Here is a 20,103-nt window from a genome sequence, read left to right on the forward strand (position 1 = left end):
TTTGTTTAATAATAATTGACTTAATTTTCGTGAATCTGCGATTTTGTTTGAGTTTGTGGATAAGATTAGAAAGAATTGAAGTAATTAATCAAGTAAGCCAGCCACAAAAAGTTTCCACTTATCTTGAGGAGGATCTTTATTGAAATTCATTAATGACATTTTTATCGTTTTTGAAATATGAACGAAAGAAAATGAAATTCGGCGGAAATATGGTCGCCTGAATGTTTTTTATGCAATATGGATTGTATTTATATGTTATGTTTGCGTATTTAGAAATTTTAACTTATTAGGAGAAAATAATAATACTTTTATTTAGTATGCATAGTAGAAGACATTCATCCCTTTAATATAAATGCAGACTTTGCAAGAACAGCGTCATTTAACTGCAAATACCCTTCACAATGTTCTCTAAACACTGCACATATCGAGACACTTCGAATCGCACTAAAAGCCGCACTAAAACGCTAAATGTGTTCTCTATCCTTGAATTTTGTTTCATCCGTATGGCAGGGTTTTAATTTCTGGGAGGTCCCCCTATACCCGCAGGCGTAAACCAAGAATGAAAGAGATATTGTGCGTTTTCGACACGTCACCCCACGACCACCCTTCCCCCTTGCTTGCTATGACGTCACATCGGAGACCAACTAATCTTCCTAATTGATCTTTTCTTTATAAGTTTCATAATTATGTTAAAATAAGCTTGATTTATAACGCTTTTTGTGGATAGCAAATTTCTTAAGGTTGTCATTTGAATACTGTCTAGACAAAAATATTTTTGAACCCATAAAATACTATAATATGACCGTTCCCTTTCTTATTAAATTGAATATGTTCAAATAATAGGAAAAATATTTAAAGTATACATCGACTCATTGCGTTATAGTTTAAAAATAAACTGGTTATGTTTTATTTCATGTTATTTCTTGAATGAAAATAATATTCCAAAACAACGATCTCGGTCGTATCGGTATACTTATAAATGCAAGTGGGCGAGTTTGGCGAATAATTTGCGGCTTTGAGATGTTCTCAGAGTTAGTTAACTTATGGCTAACTTTCGACCGCAATCTTGGTTAGGATTTCTGATTATTGTTTAGCAGGCGCAAGTGCACAACTAGTATTGGATTATCGGTAAGACGTCCGATACAAGAAACTGACGTAACTGGGAACAAACTGATTCTCTATCGCCAATTATTTCGTTAACTAAGTTTCAATGAGTTGGAATATACATGTTGATATTTTACTGATATAAAACAGCTTCTTTTGGGAATGGATTTTTCGTATACTTTGATGTTATAGATACGTATATTTATTTGATATTGTGAAATATTTTATTTTTCAATAAATTAAAAAATATCTAAAAGCAGTAATTATAGAACTTGATTATTAATTTGCTAGGTCACTACTGCGACGCCATTCGCATAAAATGAGAATTTCAGGCGGGCAGCAACAACAAAAATCGGTCGAGTGGAACACTAATTATTTTTTTTTTATAATAAAAGTTAAACTTATGTTATTATTTAGTATACCTACTATATTAACTATCTGTAAGCGAAAATATTGTTTAAAATGGTTCTGATTTCTGATTTTCTCCTATATTTAAATCAATTCACCACCTTATTACGTGAACACAAATAAGCAGTCCGAAGCTGCAGTACGCAGGAAACGAAAAGGCCGTCGGAATGTATAATTATTAATTGGGATAGCGCTGAATAATTTAAAAACTTTATTCAGGCAATAATTTCCGAAAATCATGTGGTGTTCCACATCGTATCGCATGATTTCACTTCATTAATTATGAAAGTTTTTGCTTTTAGTCCGACGCTGTCCGGTCGTGAGGGATAAAAATGGATCCTCATTTTATACTATATTTAAAAAATGGCAGGATTACTCCTGTCAGTGTTCATTAAAAGCTTCATTTGTTACCATTATAAGCCGTTATACAACCAATATCGAGATTTTTGTTAGGTTATTTTCGATGGTTCATTGGCTTTTTCTTTAAAATTACCTATATAAACATTATATTTACCTATATAAACATTTATGAAATAGTTACCGATAAATTTAGTTATGAATCCAAATAAATTTATTTATTATTTTTCGTCATATAAACAGCGATGTAATAAATAAACTATTTTCCTACTGCTTTTTAATTGCATTACAAAATCGTTAACCATTTATTTAAATGAACAACATAATCGCAAGTAATGAATTGCCAAAAGAGTTAATTACTTGAAATTCAACTGTTCGTAAATCAATCGCAGCTTGACGTGTTTAAATTCACCTTAATTATATTGTGCACTTCATTATTTCTTTATTTGGAAATTTATTTTATTTAACTATGAATCTACAGTGACCTAATTATTAATCTTATGGTAAGGCATGTTCATTTAAAGTTCTATGCTAGGCTCTACATATTCTATAAATTATACTAGATATTGATATGAAGTAAGAGAACAAGACTCTCATAGGTACTTACTCTATTCTCTTAGTTATATCTAACTTTACTTTTGAGACAAAGTTATAAATAAAAGAAAACAATAGATTAGAGCTAATTCCTATTCAAATTTCAAAGTACCAACTATATATCCAGGCCTATGTGCACTCACACAGAATCATATTTCGAAATGTGATGCCTATAGCCTTAGTCCATTACTTTGTGTAACGGGATGCGTGCAAACAAAATGGCTGTCCACTTTGACAAAAGCACAATAGCCGACATGCCGATAGCCGCCCGTTGCAAATTGCGATAACGCGTATAAACAATGAGGCTCGCTGTATCGACCATTTTCACACTGATATTCAGTACAAGACTGAAGTAATTATAGCGAAATGGCCAACTGTGAGCGCTGTACGATGCTAATGGATATGCTTTCGTTGTGCCAGCTGTACGGGGCCTAGAGCCATGCATAGATGACATTCATTTTGGATAACATGTCTATGTGTGTATTTAAAAAAAGGATTAAATTTTTTGGTCATATATAAATTTAGTTTTTAACGATGAAGTTATGTTTAACGAAGGATCTCTTTGTTACAGGTAACGACAAAAAGCTTCGTAATTCTAGCATGTGTGCATAAATTGAGGAAACTAAGAACAAAAAGCAGCTGATTGAGAAACGTGTGCGATACGATCGTGATCAGGACGGTTCAAAAGAAGTCAGATAAAACAAGTCTGAAAAATGACGACCTATTTAGTTTTAAAGAGCGTATAGAAATAAGCGCACGTGTAAACGCCATATTATAGGACTCATGGTTCCGTACACGATTCTTTATAACTAGTGACAGAATAAAACCCATTCGCCGCTACTACTACGTGTCTCATATTGTACTTCACTTACAAGGCGTCCTTTGTTTTGGCCGTCCCGTACCTCCATTTTATACGCCGACGTCACGTGCAAGCTACGATATAGGAAACGTGATGTGTGTCAAGTGTAGTATTAGTTACTGAATAAATAATCGCGTGGTTGGCAGACGCGTGACGATTGCTTCCCTCGAGGCTTGGCCTTCCGAAACTTGACTATCCGCAGTACGAATTGTTTGAGCTGTAGCGATGTTGACTTACATTATTGATTCTTTTGAAAATTGATGTTTGCTGCCTTTGTGGAAACCAATACTTTGAACGAGACAAGTTTACGTATTTATTGTATTGTTGTTGCTACGAGTGGGTTGTAACAGTCGATGATGTTTGTTGTTTCTCTCGTATAACGTGCCTAACATATATCCAAGTTACATTATGTACCTAATTGATGTTTTTTCACCATATTATATCTTATTGCGTATGTGATACTGACGACGTATTTACTTTTGGCCATATTATACAAAATAACATAATTTTTAATTTCAGTAAAATAGCTATGTTTTCGTAAACATTTTCTGATAATTTCCTGTGCATCTTTTTCTTTTGGAATGATAATTTCAATAAAAAGTATTATTTTGAATTTTCTTGTAGGTCCTAGTTATAGTTAGGTTTACAGTTTGTACAATTAAGGCCGTGAATAGTTCTGCGAATAATATCAATTATGTTAAATTCTGTACGTAAGTAATTATCATAAAGGTACAAATTAGAACTTTAAAATAATTATACCATATCGCTTTTGCATATCAAATTAATGAGATTGAAAAGGTCTAATGATAAATAAAATAGTAATAAACGCATTAGCTTAATTACGTGCTAGAGCGAGTTTATACCACGGTTATAGTTTTGTTAACCAGCTAATGACCAACAGGTGTACTTTTATTGACCTAAGTCCATTTCCCTAATGATATGTTTGATAATTTAACTCTTTGCAGTGTGGATGTAATTGCTATATTATTAGTACCTTTTAAATAATAGGTGTAAGTGTTATTTTGATTACGGTAATATTTGTTTGTTAGTAAAAAGTCCTTAAACACACAGAATATTTTATCAAATTGAGGGTCGATATTTTTCATTATGATAGAAATTTGTGAATCGTGTCCATTTTTATGAAGAGCTGATACGATTTTTTTTACTTACATGACCTTTTTGTTTTAAACATAATTCAAATAAAACAATTTAAAACATTAAAATTCTGGTTTAACTATTTTTTTTAAAACATGAAATATTTATATCCATTATTACAGATGTAATAATGCAATAAAATATGAATTATCGTTGCCTCTTTTGTTTGAGTATGCAAAAATTACTTAGTGATCTGATTTTATTATCATTCATGCGTGGATTACTAAAAAAGAGTTTCAGACTGGTTAGTGTGCAATTGTATTACGTATCTATAGATGGCACGTAATATATGTAAGGCAGTTACAATGGACAATATATAATATGAACTTGTATCTGTGGTCTTAATAATTAAGGTTAGAGCAATGAAACAAAAAACAAAAAATCCAAACTTTAATGTTTTATTTTTAATCTACCAAGAGTGTGACTATTCACTGAGATCGTCGTGAGATCACAATAATTATTTCTAATTACTGTAATCTTTTCCGCTTCATCATCATCAGTCACCATTAACTATCTATTAAAGCTTTGACGAGTACTAACTTCCTTAATAATAAACTTTATTACCATTGGTAAGAAGACATTGTTTTGTCCCCAGCACGGGAGTGAAAGGGATAAAACATTGGATTAAAAACGTTTATTACTAAGGCCCTAAGTATGTAGATCAATGTAAGTAGCTGCTGTAGTGCTCTCTGACGGGAACAAAGACGGGTTTTTCGATGGCCACTGTCTTCACAACGGGGACATGTACAGTGTTGTACACAGGTACAGGCTTGATGACAGGGACGGTGTGTACCACGGGCACTTCTCTCACCACGGGCACGGTTTCCACATGGTGGTGGTGGACTGTATGCACTTCGGATGGGACGTGAATCCTGATGCTGGAAGGAATAAGTGAATAAGATATAGCTAATATGTTGATGATTATGACGTCACAATTGAAAATATGGAGAAGGAGAACTGAATGGTAAAATTTAATTTATGAGCAAGCGATTAACTAATTCAAGTAACAAACATTTGTTTCCTTAATTTATTTTTCTCCGTTGTATTATAAATATTGTATTGTATTGAACGCATCCGAATGGATAAGACGAATATAATATATTTATCAACTCATGCGGTAAGATAAAACTCAATGAATAAAAATATAAAGCAAATTTATACGACACAAATACATTGTCGCATAGAAACTTGCGAAAAGCCGTTTTGCAAAAGAAATCCGATCTATCAATCCGAATATTTATTATTTGTTCCATTTAGAATTCATTATTTGTTGGTAAATTATACGTTTTGCCAACAATATTGCGATGGAGAGCTTAATAAACCTCCAAATCCCTTTTTGTGTTTAATCGAATTGTTTGCATTCGTTTATTTTAGCCGACTGACTACAACACATTGATAACGTTTTATTTGTTCAAAATTTTCATCCAAAAATTCACGTGACTTTTCAGTTTTATATTTTATGTAGGAATTATTTCTTTACTTTATTAACTCTACATAAACTTTAAATTCATGATATGAGCATAAACCGGAAAGTTTGTCGGTTCTAAACACTAAGAATAAGTGTGAAACCAGGTACCATTTTTCTTGAAACAATAAAATTCATAATTTGTACAAAATCAATGAAACATCGAGATAATAACAACACATATAGAGCGAGTACTTCACATCTAATTACAGTGGATTTCGGTTATAGCGACGGCGGAGGGACCACTTTAATGTTGTCGCTATATCCGGAGGTCGCTATATCCACATCGTTGATATTGTAGAATGAGAAACCCCAAATTGTTTACACAGATCAACATTGTTTTCACCATTTTCCAGTCTCGAAATGATATCCACTTTTTCTTTAACAGTAAATGTACGTCTAGGAGCCATGTTCACAAGTTTAAGAAACGATGTTTACTCACTGGAAATTGATACGTAACTGATTCATAATTTTAACTTCATGCACGTGCTAAGTAATCCTACACAGAAACAAATCACTTGACCATCTGCGAATGTAAACAAAAGATTCTTATCCTTTGTTTACATTCCTACATAATACAAGCTTAATAGTTAAAGTTGATGAATGAGTCTTTGCGCCTTTGCCGACTCCGTCTCAATATCCGCAATGAATTTCTAGGAATCTGTCCCAAATAGTTCATAAAAACAAGTCGTTATACCCGAATTAGGCGTTATATCCGGAGTCGCTATTGCCGAATGGATTTATACGAAAGTATGCTTCAAATTCTAGGGACGTAAGTTCGACGTCGCTATAACCGAAAGGTCGTTACAACCGAGGTCGTTATTAATGAAATCCACTGTACTTCCTAGTGTCTCCACATGTTTTCTATTAATATACACTAATTTATATAAAACTTACTGTGTTCTGTGAGTTCCAAATGTGGGATCTGGCACAGGGTTAGCAAGGCACAGATGGCTGGTGACTATGGCGGCCAAAACTAACTGTAACAAAAAATACAATCAATATTTATAACGTCATGTTATTTGCCTATTTATGAATATTACGTCTTTGAGAGCTTAAATAAGGAATGTTAAATTTTGCTCCCAATACTATGATGTTCGAGAAGTTAATCAGGAGCACAGGTTTGGATACCTATGTGTCTTAAATCTGAAATTATAGACAATTAATTTATCAACTGTCTTCTTTCTTCTTTTAAATCTTATATCGGGTAGGATTAAACTCTATATTACTTGATAACTCTACTGTAGTCTTATCTTTTCACTAAACCACTAATCAAAACATAACAATTATATTCAATCTTATATCAATCACGTATTATACAATAGCGAGTACTCACAGCGATGTTGCGGTACATTTCGGCGGTTGCTTGATTGCGTGTGTGACGATGCGTATGCGCATCGGTTAATATCTACTACGGTTGTGCAAGACCTTCGTCACGCTGCCTGCTCCTTGCAATACTATTGGGGTTTTGTGAACACTCCAGAAGCAAGGGTTAATCCATAAATTCAATGATCTAGAAAGGCCGTTGCAATTTGGGTTAAGTCTCAGTTGTTCATTCACGCGGGATATATAAGGACACGAATATTGTGAAATGCTCATTTGTATATTTTATGGTCGATTGACTTAATTGTTGAATAGTTATAGGTATGGCCAGTGCATCAATTCAAATTAAGAGCGCATCAAAATTTGAGTGCGTATGACATTGATTGAGAGACCCATTTTAAATAATATTTTATTTGTTGTTTTGTTTCACAGTGTTTGATTTTATAATGCGTGGAAATTGAGTGTCATTAATAAAAACTATTACTTTTTTTATCAAGAAATTAGGTATAGAACTAAATTAATTAAACATCCTTTATTACCTTATTATCGGTCCCAAATGCATTAATTTAATAGTCAAACAAGTATAGATTTCCAATTAAACACATCGCTTTGCCGTTACCTACGATACAATACTAACTTCTATGCAAAAGAAAAGTTTTCTCGGCACAAAGTCATAACAATTTTATTCCATGTATTTTCTTGTAAAAACTGTTATCACTTTATAACATCACATTTCTATGTAAAACGCTCGAGATTATTCCGACCCGCTTTTCTGTATTCATAATAAACCAGTGTATCGAGTTTACTACAATAACTTTTTTTTAATAAACATCTATCATCATTATGGATATTATGAATGAATAATGATTCTGTATTTATTAAGAACACATTTCCATTCTAGTATCGTGATTAAAATCTATTTAATATGGCTGCAATTAAACATTTATGGTGGATTTTCATAAGCTACAAATTGGTAAAATGATAAAAGTGTATCGGTCTAGGCCATTGTTAGGTATTAGATACCAATATTGGATTCATGTATGCATTAGGTGAGAGCATTAAAATTACATAAGTATCAGAATTGCGATTTAATTACTTAATTGATACTATGTAATTACAATAATTTATACTGTTACTGATATCTTTAATTCATTTTTAAGTACTTACATCTAAAAAAGTGCTTACATTAAGAGTGAAGTAATAGGTTCTAATAAAACTGATGTTGGGAAAACGAATTTTATAAATATCTAACTTTTTCCTGTACAATCTTATATCGTTAAGAATAAGAATCACATGGTTTGTTTTCTGGTCTACTTTTACTTATACTTTAATTGAAATTTGAAATTATCTTTGGTACGTTTAGAAACTCTATCTTCTACAATAATAATTATTGTGTTTATAAACAAACTCCCGATTCTGTCAATCGTATGTGTCCACTCTGTATAGTTTAGCACTAATCAATTTACTTAGTTCAAAGCATGATTACATAATTTTCCCTAACTTCATTATAATTTACGGAACAGTAGGAAAGAGCGGCAGTTTCATAGCTAATAATATTTATCAGTAGCACTGCATTTAGTAAATTAGTCCACGAGTTAATATTTCATTACAATCGATTAGCTAGTTGTTTAATTATCCGTGTGTGTATCACAGCGTTTCATTATATTTGGTATGTTTGAACAGTTGAATGTAGTGGTTGCTATATTATTTATATGAATATTATATGTATGTCGAGAAACGTCTGGTATTGCACAAGCGACTTGGCGATTTAGGACTTCATTGAGTTGATTTATTTAATAAACGTTAATAAATACTTGTAGAACATGTTTTAGTGAGGCAATATATTTAATGTTTTTCAATTATAAAACTGATAGAATACTACGGAAACTTCTTGCAGTCGCCTTTGCATTTAGTAGAGTCTTAGTTGTATGGTACAGGGAGAAAACTCACATAACACATATTATATTCAAAATATTTATAAACATTATATTATACAGGTTACTCATGCAAAAAGCTTTGTATAGCTATATTTTATTAAATTACGGTAACACATTTCGACTAGAACACTTAATACATAATATCAGACCGATCAAACAAATTTCCCCAGAGGGTCTTATATTAGAACTATTATAACATCAGTATAACGGGAAGTTATGTTGTGATGCCCGATCGCTCTCCATTTTGGCAAAATTTGACGTATAATGTCATGTAATATATCCATAATGACGTTTATACGATGGGTTTTTATGTAAATTCCTGTTTTTCTGCTCTACACGCAACGTGGTGTAGGTTCTATTTTCGAAGAACTTGTTAAGTAAATTGGAGACAGATTTCTTAGTAGTTTTTATTGTCGCCAAATTTAGGTCAAGGGTGTTTCAAGAGTAGGTTATAAATAGACCCTTTTATTTCAAACATTTTTCACTTTTTCATGAAACGTCAGATCAGCCTTTATATTATACTAGCTTTCCACCCGTAGCTTCGCCCGCACAGTCAAAAAAAAAAACCCGCATAGTTCCCGTTCCCGTGGGACTTCCGGGATAAAACCTATCCTATGTCATTGGGTAAAAAGTAGCCTATGTCCTTTCTCGGGTATCAAAATATCTCTACCAAATTTCATGCAAATTGGTTCAGTAGATAAGGCGTGATTGAGTAACAGACAGACAGACAGAGTTACTTTCGCATTTATAATATTAAGTATGGATTAGACTAACCTGTATTTTATCCCAATGAAAATGTTTACGGAATAAAAGTTCAAAAAACGACTCTGTAAATGATTAAAAATAAATTATGTTCTTCAAGATAGGCAATAGATAGATGCATCCGAAAATAAGGAGGTATTCATAACATGTCTGGCCAATGTTTGGACGAAATTAATATTGATTTATGTAACTGGATACATAATTTTATAATTCTGATTTCTTATAGTTAATGTTAGTTACTGTTTGCTTATGTCAGCTTGTTAATCTCACAAAAGTTATGTAGTTTATATGTATTGTGTTTTTTATGAAGTTGTAAACGGCTAACATATAAACCTTTCGAAGCTCGTAGTAAACACCATCACAAAGTTTTATATGCTTACCGAGAAGTCCTTTTCGTATCTTTATAAACATCATACAAACTTAGCCAAAAGACGTAAATATCAAAGTTTACTTGACACATTAAGGACGCTGTCACAAATCTGCGTTACTCAAATTTAGGTATCTAACGACGTAACTTTGTTCGCGGCAATATCACGCTCACGTAAACAGAGCGCATTCCATTTTATAGACCATCTTCATACTTGATATTATTTTTAATTTTTGATATTATGTATTTTTATTGAAATTGATTCCAGAAGATTACTAGGAACTTTAAAAATTCATTTTGTTACTTTTATTAGTAGGTACGATCCTAATAAGTATGTTAGTATATTCAAACAACTTAAAAAAGTGTGACTATTTTACATCATTATTTGTCCGTATTTATGCAAAATGGAACCACTCGACAAATTTCGTTTTTTGCTTTTATTGAAGAATACTCATCCAAAAGTGGTCTAAATTCTTATACAAACAAGAACCACATGATTTTTACGTTGGAAACAAGGTATACTAAAAGCAGAAAGGAACCACCAGCAACAACGAATAATACCATATTAAGCAAAACCGAACCACAGCACCACGGGACTGCTTTGTTCAAACAAATAAACGATATTACTATCATGTCATTTTATACAAAACAGATCCACACCTACTTGGTACCATTATACATTACACATATTTCTATTAATAACAATTATTTTTAATACACAAAATGGAACCAGGTTTCTGTGGTATGGTTATGCGTAAAATAAATACATAATTTAATTGTAATTTTTTATTGCAAAATAAAACCACAAGCATTCGGTTCTATTATGCATAAATAAATATTGTAAAACATTCTGAAAACCATCATCGCTATATGGAACCAAATGCCTTGACTTGTTACAATGCTTCTCATCTTTAAACAACGTATTTAATTACTTAAGTGCAAAACTCCGATTTTTTAAGTAAAACGTCGAACATCTGTCAATATAGGTGACATTCAGCGAAGTAGTTCGAATACGCGACGGTGTTTTTTTCCTCCGCGAAGTAAGTTCTATTGTTTTTGTTAATTATTACCTTTAAAATTAAATGTGAAAATGTTTAGTAATAAATAAATAAGCAAGCAATGGGTAAGAAAAGCATTGGAGACGAACACCGAAGATAATAATGAAGATACAACGGGTAAGTAGTTTTATTTAATGCATATAAGTACTTATTGAATCTGAGATGCAGGTACGCTTTATCCACTTTTGATTCATTCCCGATTGTGGTGTGATTTTAAGAAGATAGTTCATTAAGTAAGTACAAGAGGAATCCTCTGTGGATTTACGTATTTTAACGACAATGTCGTTGTTCACGAAGGCAAGTCGAATTAAGAGTCATTTTGTTACGATTCATCTGTCATTGTGAGATGAAACTACTAAAGTCTAAACCCCGTTTTAAAAATAACTGTCGATGATCTAGGTACCTACCTACTATTTTGGTAAAATATGTTTAGATGTATTTCTGATGCCGCTGTAACAACAAATACTAAAAAACAGAATAAAAAAGACGTGTGGCACTCGGGGACTGCCGCGGTAAAGCTATTGCATAGCATGCCTTCAAGCCACACCTCCGAGCCCGTCGGAGTGAGGTTTTTTCGTAACGGAATTTCTCGATTCGGTCCCCGCGCTCAAGGCCCGCGATAGAAGCTATGCAATAGCTTAATAAATATTTAAGAAGCTCCCATACAATAAGCCGTGATTTTTTTGGCGTTTTTATAGATAATGGTACGGACCTCTTCGTTGCGCGAGTCCGACTCGCACTTAGCCAGTTTTTTGTACATGGCGCATGTACATACAACATACTTAGTCGTCTAGTAGGGACACGGCTTTATAAGAACTAATAATATTTTGCTGTCGCCATATACCTACCTACGTATAAAAGCCACGCGGCTTTATTATTTTGATTTAAAGCTTTTTTCTTTTTATTACAGAAGATAACGAAGAACCTTATACGTCGCTGCCTCTGGAGAAGCTTTCTTCACCTTCTAGCGATATTCAGTCCATATTACATCTCATTCCACAAGATGCACAGTTTTTATAACGGTCTCATTAGTGATGATGCAAAAGAAGACCACATAGATGGACTAGACACGGTGGATTTCGAAATCCAATTTGATGATAACGTCGAATAAACGTCCTATATAAGTATTATTTTATGTATTTTATTAATTAAAGCTTTAATTACGATATTATAAATACATAGTTTCATTTATATCATGAAATCCCTGGGATGTGGTTCCTTTTTGTATAAGAGAAAACCTATCAATTGATAAATGTTAAAAGGAACCACATGCACATTTTCTTAATTATCTAGAAAGTTTATGAATATTCAGAGAAAATTTATATACACATACTTAAATAAGTAATTTATCAATGAATTTAAATAAAATAAATTTTAATTTTACTTCATCTAACAGAGCTGCAAATGTTTTTGTAAATCCTTTGATATCTCAGAAGTGCGTTTTTGCTGGGTGGTTCCTTTTTGCTTAAATACGGACATTTCATTGAATAAAAATCTTTGAATTGTATACAATATCAAAGCTTTTTAAGAAATGTAGAATTATTATCATACATATGATGTTACCGGCACTGTATTAAATCCGGCATTGTATACAATTCTTAGTAAATGTATGTTATTCCGAAAAATAGTCGGAATGAAATAAATTATAGGTATTCGTCACATAACACATTACCTAGGATACTCTTAAATCTGAACTTTTCCTAAGCAAACACATTTGCAAGTGTGGGTAGTTTTTGGGGTAGCTATTAACCAATATGAGGTCAAAACTAAAATCCAAGATGGCGCCGACGAAAATTTTACATCTTTTCGTCATGGGTGTCATTTTCAAGGTTTTGGAGTAGCTCTTAACAAATATGAGGTCAAAACTAAAATCCAAGATGGCGCCGACGAAAATTTGACTTTTTTCGTGATGGGTGTCATTTTCATGGTTTTTGGGATAGCTATTAACGAATATGAGGTTAAAACCAAAATCCAAGATAGAGCCGACGAAAATTTGACTTTTTTCGTGATGGGTGTCATTTTCATGGTTTTTGGGGTAGCTATTAACGAATATGAGGTTAAAACCAAAATCCAAGATGGCGCCGACGAAAATTTGACATCTTTTCGTCATAGGTGTAATTTTCTTAATAATAAAGAAGTAAACTAAAATAAAATAACAAAGATTTTCGTCGGCGCCATCTTGGATTTTATTTTTGACCTCATATTGGTTAATAGCTACCCCAAAAACCATGAAAATGACACCCATGACGAAAAAATGTAAAATTTTCGTCGGCGCCATCTTGGATTTTATTTTTGACCTCATATTGGTTAATAGCTTCCCCAAAAACCATGAAAATGACACCCATGACGAAAAGATGTCAAATTTTCACCGGCGCCATCTTGGATTTTAGTTCTGACCTCATATTAGTTAATAGCTACCCCAAAAACCATGAAAATGACACCCATGACGAAAAGATGTCAAATTTTCACCGGCGCCATCTTGGATTTTAGTTCTGACCTCATATTGCGTAATATCCACCCCAAAAACCATGAAAATGACACCCATGATGAAAAGATGTAAAATTTTCGTCGGCGCCATCTTGGATTTTATTTTTGACCTCATATTGGTTAATAGCTACCCCAAAAACCATGAAAATGACACCCATGACGAAAAGATGTAAAATTTTCGTCGGCGCCATCTTGGATTTTATTTTTGACCTCATATTGGTTAATAGCTTCCCCAAAAACCATGAAAATGACACCCATCACGGAAAGATGTAAAATTTTCGTCGGCGCCATCTTGGATTTTATTTTTGACCTCATATTGGTTAATAGCTACCCCAGAAACCATGAAAATGACACCCATGACGAAAAGATGTAAAATTTTCGTCGGCGCCATCTTGGATTTTAGTTTTGACCTCATATTAGTTAATAGCTACCCCAAAAACCATGAAAATGACACCCATGACGAAAAGATGGCAAATTTTCGTCGGCGCCATTTTGGATTTAAGTTTTGTCAAATTGCTTTACCCCACCAATCCGTTCAACAACCCATAAAAAAAGAGGATCTCAGTCAACATAATTTTTAAAACATAATTTTAAATTACAAATAACTGGAATATGAAACTTATACAGTTTACTCTTATAAAGTATCAAATATTTCAAATCACGAAAACGACAGTATACGCACAATAATCTTTTTCTAATTCGTTTTTATTTTTGGGACGAGGAGCGATACACCCGTCCTTCCAAGAGCGCTTCTGAGCGCGGTCTGACGACCCGCGAGAGCAAAATGTATGAAGAAATCGACAAGTATTTTTAATTTAGCTTATAATTGAAATAAAATTTTGATTTAGATACAAAAAAATTATCACAATCTATAAAGGACTATATATCCCTCAATAATTTGTAGGTAAGAAGATAGATTAGGCTTTTAATTTTCTTAAAAGTGTACCGGTTTAGACCCCATTTTTTTGCATTTTATGCCATCATTGTGCTGGGAAAATCGTATTTCAGTGACAATTTTGTATGACGTCGTACAATTTTTATAAGATGATCGTAGAACTGAATATATTATCTTTAAATTAAGATATTACTTTGTTCTCACGTGTAAGTGCTTTGAGTTAAAATTGTACCGTAAAATAGCGGTTTTTGTTAAAAATCTGTTATAGCACCCTTAAACATAAAAGTTATTAATAAAAGGTCGTATTTGTCAAAAATTGTATTGTTTGTTTTATTTATTGCTGTTTATGGTTTGTTATTGGTTAGATAACAAGATCATTTTTAAACGGAAGATTTATATATTTACTAGCATGGTCTCAAAAATATAACTCAAATACTGCGTTGCGAAATTTATGTTTATGTTCAAAATTTTTATATTTAAAGTTAACGTAAATTACATCGCCACAATACGTGAAACCAGTTGAAAAACACGATAATTAAATTCACAATATTGTCAAAAAATAATTAAATTCATGCATACCAAACTGAAATTTACGTTCCAGTATTTCAAATGGAGAATTTCCATCACGTACAAGTATTTTGTTTAAAAGTGTCCCTACAGTTTCACAATTTCATACGATATTCTCTGTTTAGATGTTGGTAAGGTCGTATAAAGGTTGTCCCTAGATTCCACCCACTATAATCACATTACGTAGAACACTTGATATTTGCTTAATTAAACCTATGTAATAAATTATGTGTAACGTATATAAATATTAGGTGAAATAATGTTCATTAGTTTGAGACTAACAATGATAAATTGTTGAAATGGGCTTAGAATACGTTACCCGCTTTATAACGATACAATTAAGGTCAATTTAATTCGCAGATTACTTCAAATTTCATGTTTAAATAAATAGATCTAGATTTAACAAGATATTACGAGATATAATGTTAATTTGATTATGTCTGTTACTCTGTACTTCTTCAGCATATTTCCTTTGATACAGCGCCATCTAGTTCTAAGCTTAGCAAAACTTAAACAAACCTATTATAGAGTTTCAAATTAATCTTATTTTACTTCGACGTTCTTCAAATTATATACAGTTTTATATTCAAGTCAGTCAATAATCTTAGGTATTTCATATCGAATAGCTTAAAAAAACAGTTCATCAGTTTTCTATGCGCGAAAAAGCAAGAAACGTATGCACTTCCATACTTCTGCATTTATTATGTCTAATGTATATGGATTAAACCACCATTGTGCTTTCTAAATGTCACATATTTAATGAACATAATCCATGATAAACACGATACATTAAATATAAGCCAAATTAACCAAAGGTAACGTTATTTAATTTCCCCAGTAAGGTTTAGAACGCATCTTTTATTCACGCCACCGCAAGACATTAATATATTCATATTATGACAGTATTCCGTACCATGCTTATAAAACCCTGTCTTTCCGTAAGTTCACTTTGAGACGATGTCCTGAGAGGATTACACTTTTAATCCCTCGCAGGTCACTCGACTAACGTCACGTGGCAAAGCCTCTGTTTTTATTACACTATGTTTCTGGATTTTTCGGTGCACATCTGTGTATTGTACATTGTATATGTACGTATTTTTCTTGGTTTTATTTTTGCTCGTATTAAAAATGTTACTTGAAATTATACCAGACACACTTACCTTCATTACGAATTGTATTATGAAAGATTTTAGATAATTTCTTTTAAAATTGTAAAGGAGCGATCAAACCTTTTGCTCGTACATATTTTTTTTTTGCAACAGCACGTCTTGAAAATAATATTCTTATCTACTTATTAGTATTTTTACAATTTAAAATAGGTACCTTGAAGTAGATTTCTAAAACTTAACTTAGATAGTATATCTCTATAATACTTTAACATCAAGACGTAACCCAGTAGTTAAGGCAGTGAGATTTATGCCTTAGTAATTAGCTATTTGAATACGAAACGGCGTAGAGTTTTCATATGCAGATTTTACTACCAGAATATGATTTCTCCGGCCATTACATATGAGTTAAGTTCCTCGTCAGTTCAATGTCACCCGACATTAATTCCAGATATCGGAATACTTGGAGTTAGTCGTTAAATCCGAGTTATTGCCGATCGTGACGGGTCCCGTGTCTCGAGCCAATAAGCTCAGTAATGGTCTTGCCAACTATTGGCATCTGAAGACGAAACTTCGTATGGCTGAGGCAGTTTTGGACTGACTCCGGCCACCGCAATAACCTTTAATTGATAATGTTTCGCTTTTCAATCCTCGAGGGATAACATATACGAGTTTTTCTGATAAGTTTCTTCGACGAAAACTCTGACGTTTGTTGTGTTGAGACGACTTATATTTTGCTATTTATATTCTAAGCTTTTGAAATGAAAATAAGTCAATTTTACTTTAATATTTCTTATCGTTGTATAATTATGCAAATAGGCTAAAATATTAAAATAAGAAAATAATTAATTCAGGTACGGCATCAAAAATCTCAAAGTAACACATAATTCTGTATAATTTAGCAAGTAACTAATGTAACGTTTGAAATGGATTGTTCTTACGAAATATAAAAGTACATAAATACTTCGGCAGTAAGAAAAAAGTTACAATCCGAAATTTAATGCGTGTTCGCTAGAGGCACTTTCTCCCTTGTTTTATTTGGAGAGAGCCGCTCCGAGGCGTAAAAACGACATAGCCGTGGTCGAGTAGTGTATAATAAAATGTCTATTTCAGAGGCATATAAAAAGGCCTTCAGACATCCGAGTATCGCAGTTACATAACACGAGAGGCATTATTCGTGCAGAGTCAACTTGCAAGGATATCGTAAAGATTGGATGGCACATAAAACTCATAAAGCATTGAGTTGGAATTGCAAATATCTCATTGCTATCAACGAGGACTCTTATACTAATGACGTTAGATTATGAAGGAACGGAGGAGTATTTAACTTACAGGAAAATGTTAGAGATACAAATGTAGTTGACGCAATTTTATTACTATTATACTTTCTGTACCCTTATGTAGAGTCGATTCTTTACTCTACAGTTCAATTTAGAATTGAGAGGGGTACGGTCTACAAAACATTTCATTGCTTTTGTCCTGATAATAAACTATGTAACATAGAATGTCATATTAAAAAGCCTCTTCTCTTAGACCGTGTTAGTGCCACGTCTTATTTTTCGCGCGATATAATCGTATATGTAAAGCACAGCTTAATTATCCGAAGTTCTTAGCTCCTCTGCCGGGAATGTACGTCATTATCATATTATAATTCAGTAGGAACGTGAACTCGTAATTTGATATTTAACATGAGCCTGACAAGTGACGTGCATTGCATGCTCACGCTATGTATGAGGAGGTGGAATGCATATTATGTTTCTAGCATAGTCATAGTATGTTTTGACAGGTCGAATCGTACATAAACATAGTTATTGTAAAGTAGTGACCTTATATTTTGTTGCTTGTGGTAATAATTGAAAAAACGTCAAAGCGATGTTTATATACAGAAAGAGCTTTATTATTATACTCAAAATCTTTCAAACAAAGCAGTGGAAATTGTTCAGAGAGAGTTAGTTAAAAAATTATCCAAAAAGGAATGATATGGAAATACAAAAATAATTAATCACATTACTTTTATTATAATTCATAATTGTATAGCCAATTATTATTCATAATTAAAAGAAAACCGGCATGAAATATGAAATGCAAAACTAACCACGCGCTATCTAGGCTCACTATTTCAAATGTTAATTTAATTTTCCACAATGGTCGTGTCTGAATAGCAAAGGACAAGTCTAGAACAAAAAATCCACTCGAGTGGATCTCGTAATTTCGCTAATTAACTTTCTGAGTCACGTACAAACTAAGATGGCGAAGAAATATTCAAGAAGAACGTTTTTAGCAAATGAAGGACTAACGCCCTAAACGCTCATTTGAATAAGGACGTGATGATGTTTTTATTATCTTTGTTGACGTCATACTTGATGCGGATATGAAATTCGGTTCAATTAATCGTCTCGACGAGAGTGTTTTGTGTTCATTAATGGAGGAGTAATTAGGAAACCGCTAGTAGGTTAGGAAAATGTAAAATTTCCTTGATTTATTTCATAGTATACGTATGCGACATATTCTCTATATGACAATATTTGTGCCATACTTTATATAGGTATACATATTGAGTATAAAATTGGAGATTTGATCATGTTCAATCAATTTAATTGCAAGTGAAAACGTTACATATAATAGATAATTAATAATTTAAAGTTTACACTATAGTAATTATTACGAAAATCCTATAACAATACTCTTTTATGCTTTATACTTTACGTGCCAAAATTAATCACAAGCTTTGTTACATTAGAACGTTCATTAAAACGCTAATTTTCTGTTCAAAAGAAAGCATAATTAAATCGCGCTATTAAACGTATGTCAAATGAAAGAGCTGAGACAATATCAAACGTTCATATGGCACTAATTAGGGGTATTGTCTGAGGTCTCTCAAGGGTAAAGAATTATATGACACAGGGATTTTATTCTACTTTATACTCGATCATTCTGGGCATCGCTGTCACCGTTGGATGAAGGTTGACGTAAAATTTTAATATGCCACCGAGAGCCAAAAGAAAAACGTGTCTGGTCACCAGGAGGGCTTATCTGTGTTTATGTAAAACAACATTCATATATTACATTCTTATAACAGCTAAATTAAAAAACATTGAACAAACTCTTTTTTAGTAGCGCCAAAATATTTGGAGTGTAAATCATTTCGATTTTACTAAAATTTTAAGTTACAGTTATTAAATCATCAAACACATCGTTATCTACGATATTCTCTTTTTTCATAAGTTAATTATTTGTTTCAGGTATGGAATCGCGACTATCAATCATCATCATTACTTGGTATGATCAGCCGGGTAATATGAACATTGAACATTCAGGAGCTACACCAATCACACAGAAATACAAACTAAATTCTATGATTTCCATTTGGTACTTTCAATATTTCGTCTTTATTTAGATTTACAGACAATTAAATCTTTTGTTGATTCATTGACCAGAAAATAGATTAATTTAAAATTGACGACCTTTGAGATATTAAAGAAACAAAACTTTCAAAGCATAGTTATTATTTAAATAAAGTTTACAACCTAATTTGTTCACTTTATAAAAAAAAATAAACAAATTAAAAGAGACAGGCAGTTATCTGTTTAAATAACGGTAATTGAATTGTAATACCATGTCATAGTACACGCGCAGCGTTGTTTTTGCAAAAAAGAGTA

At 32.5% G+C, this 20,103-nt stretch overlaps 2 protein-coding genes and 2 long non-coding RNA genes across 4 annotated transcripts in view; 3 read left to right on the forward strand and 1 right to left on the reverse strand.

Moving 5' to 3' along the window:
• The window catches only part of Sema1a (semaphorin 1a), a 239,342-nt gene that overhangs the window by 23,979 nt on the left and 195,260 nt on the right, over positions 1-20,103 (forward strand). The window lies entirely within an intron of this gene.
• LOC149901870 (uncharacterized) lies at positions 2,705-5,006 on the forward strand. Its single transcript, XR_016457638.1, has 2 exons — positions 2,705-2,939; positions 3,035-5,006. It is a non-coding gene; the product is annotated as an uncharacterized LOC149901870 (long non-coding RNA).
• On the reverse strand, positions 4,855-7,428 carry LOC149901871 (uncharacterized). The gene is made up of 3 exons (XM_090111253.1): positions 7,279-7,428; positions 6,840-6,922; positions 4,855-5,355 (listed from the first exon to the last, which is right to left on the reverse strand). The coding sequence occupies exons 1-3, from the start codon at positions 7,294-7,296 to the stop codon at positions 5,139-5,141; spliced, it is 318 nt and encodes a 105-aa protein (XP_089967379.1). The 5' UTR covers positions 7,297-7,428; the 3' UTR covers positions 4,855-5,138.
• On the forward strand, positions 11,373-12,564 carry LOC149901872 (uncharacterized). Its single transcript, XR_016457622.1, has 2 exons — positions 11,373-11,506; positions 12,300-12,564. It is a non-coding gene; the product is annotated as an uncharacterized LOC149901872 (long non-coding RNA).

The sequence above is a fragment of the Colias eurytheme genome, chromosome 16 (genome assembly GCF_061535395.1).
Source record: "Colias eurytheme isolate Ceu_HAF_F1 chromosome 16, ilColEury1 Martin Lab GWU primary, whole genome shotgun sequence".
Lineage (NCBI taxonomy): Eukaryota > Metazoa > Arthropoda > Insecta > Lepidoptera > Pieridae > Colias > Colias eurytheme.

Bases quoted from the DNA above. Each gene is read 5' to 3' on its own strand.
- LOC149901871 (XM_090111253.1), bottom strand. The intron at 5,356-6,839 runs GTAAGTTTTATA...TATTCCTTCCAG, and splicing joins TTTGGAACTCACAGAACACA to CATCAGGATTCACGTCCCAT.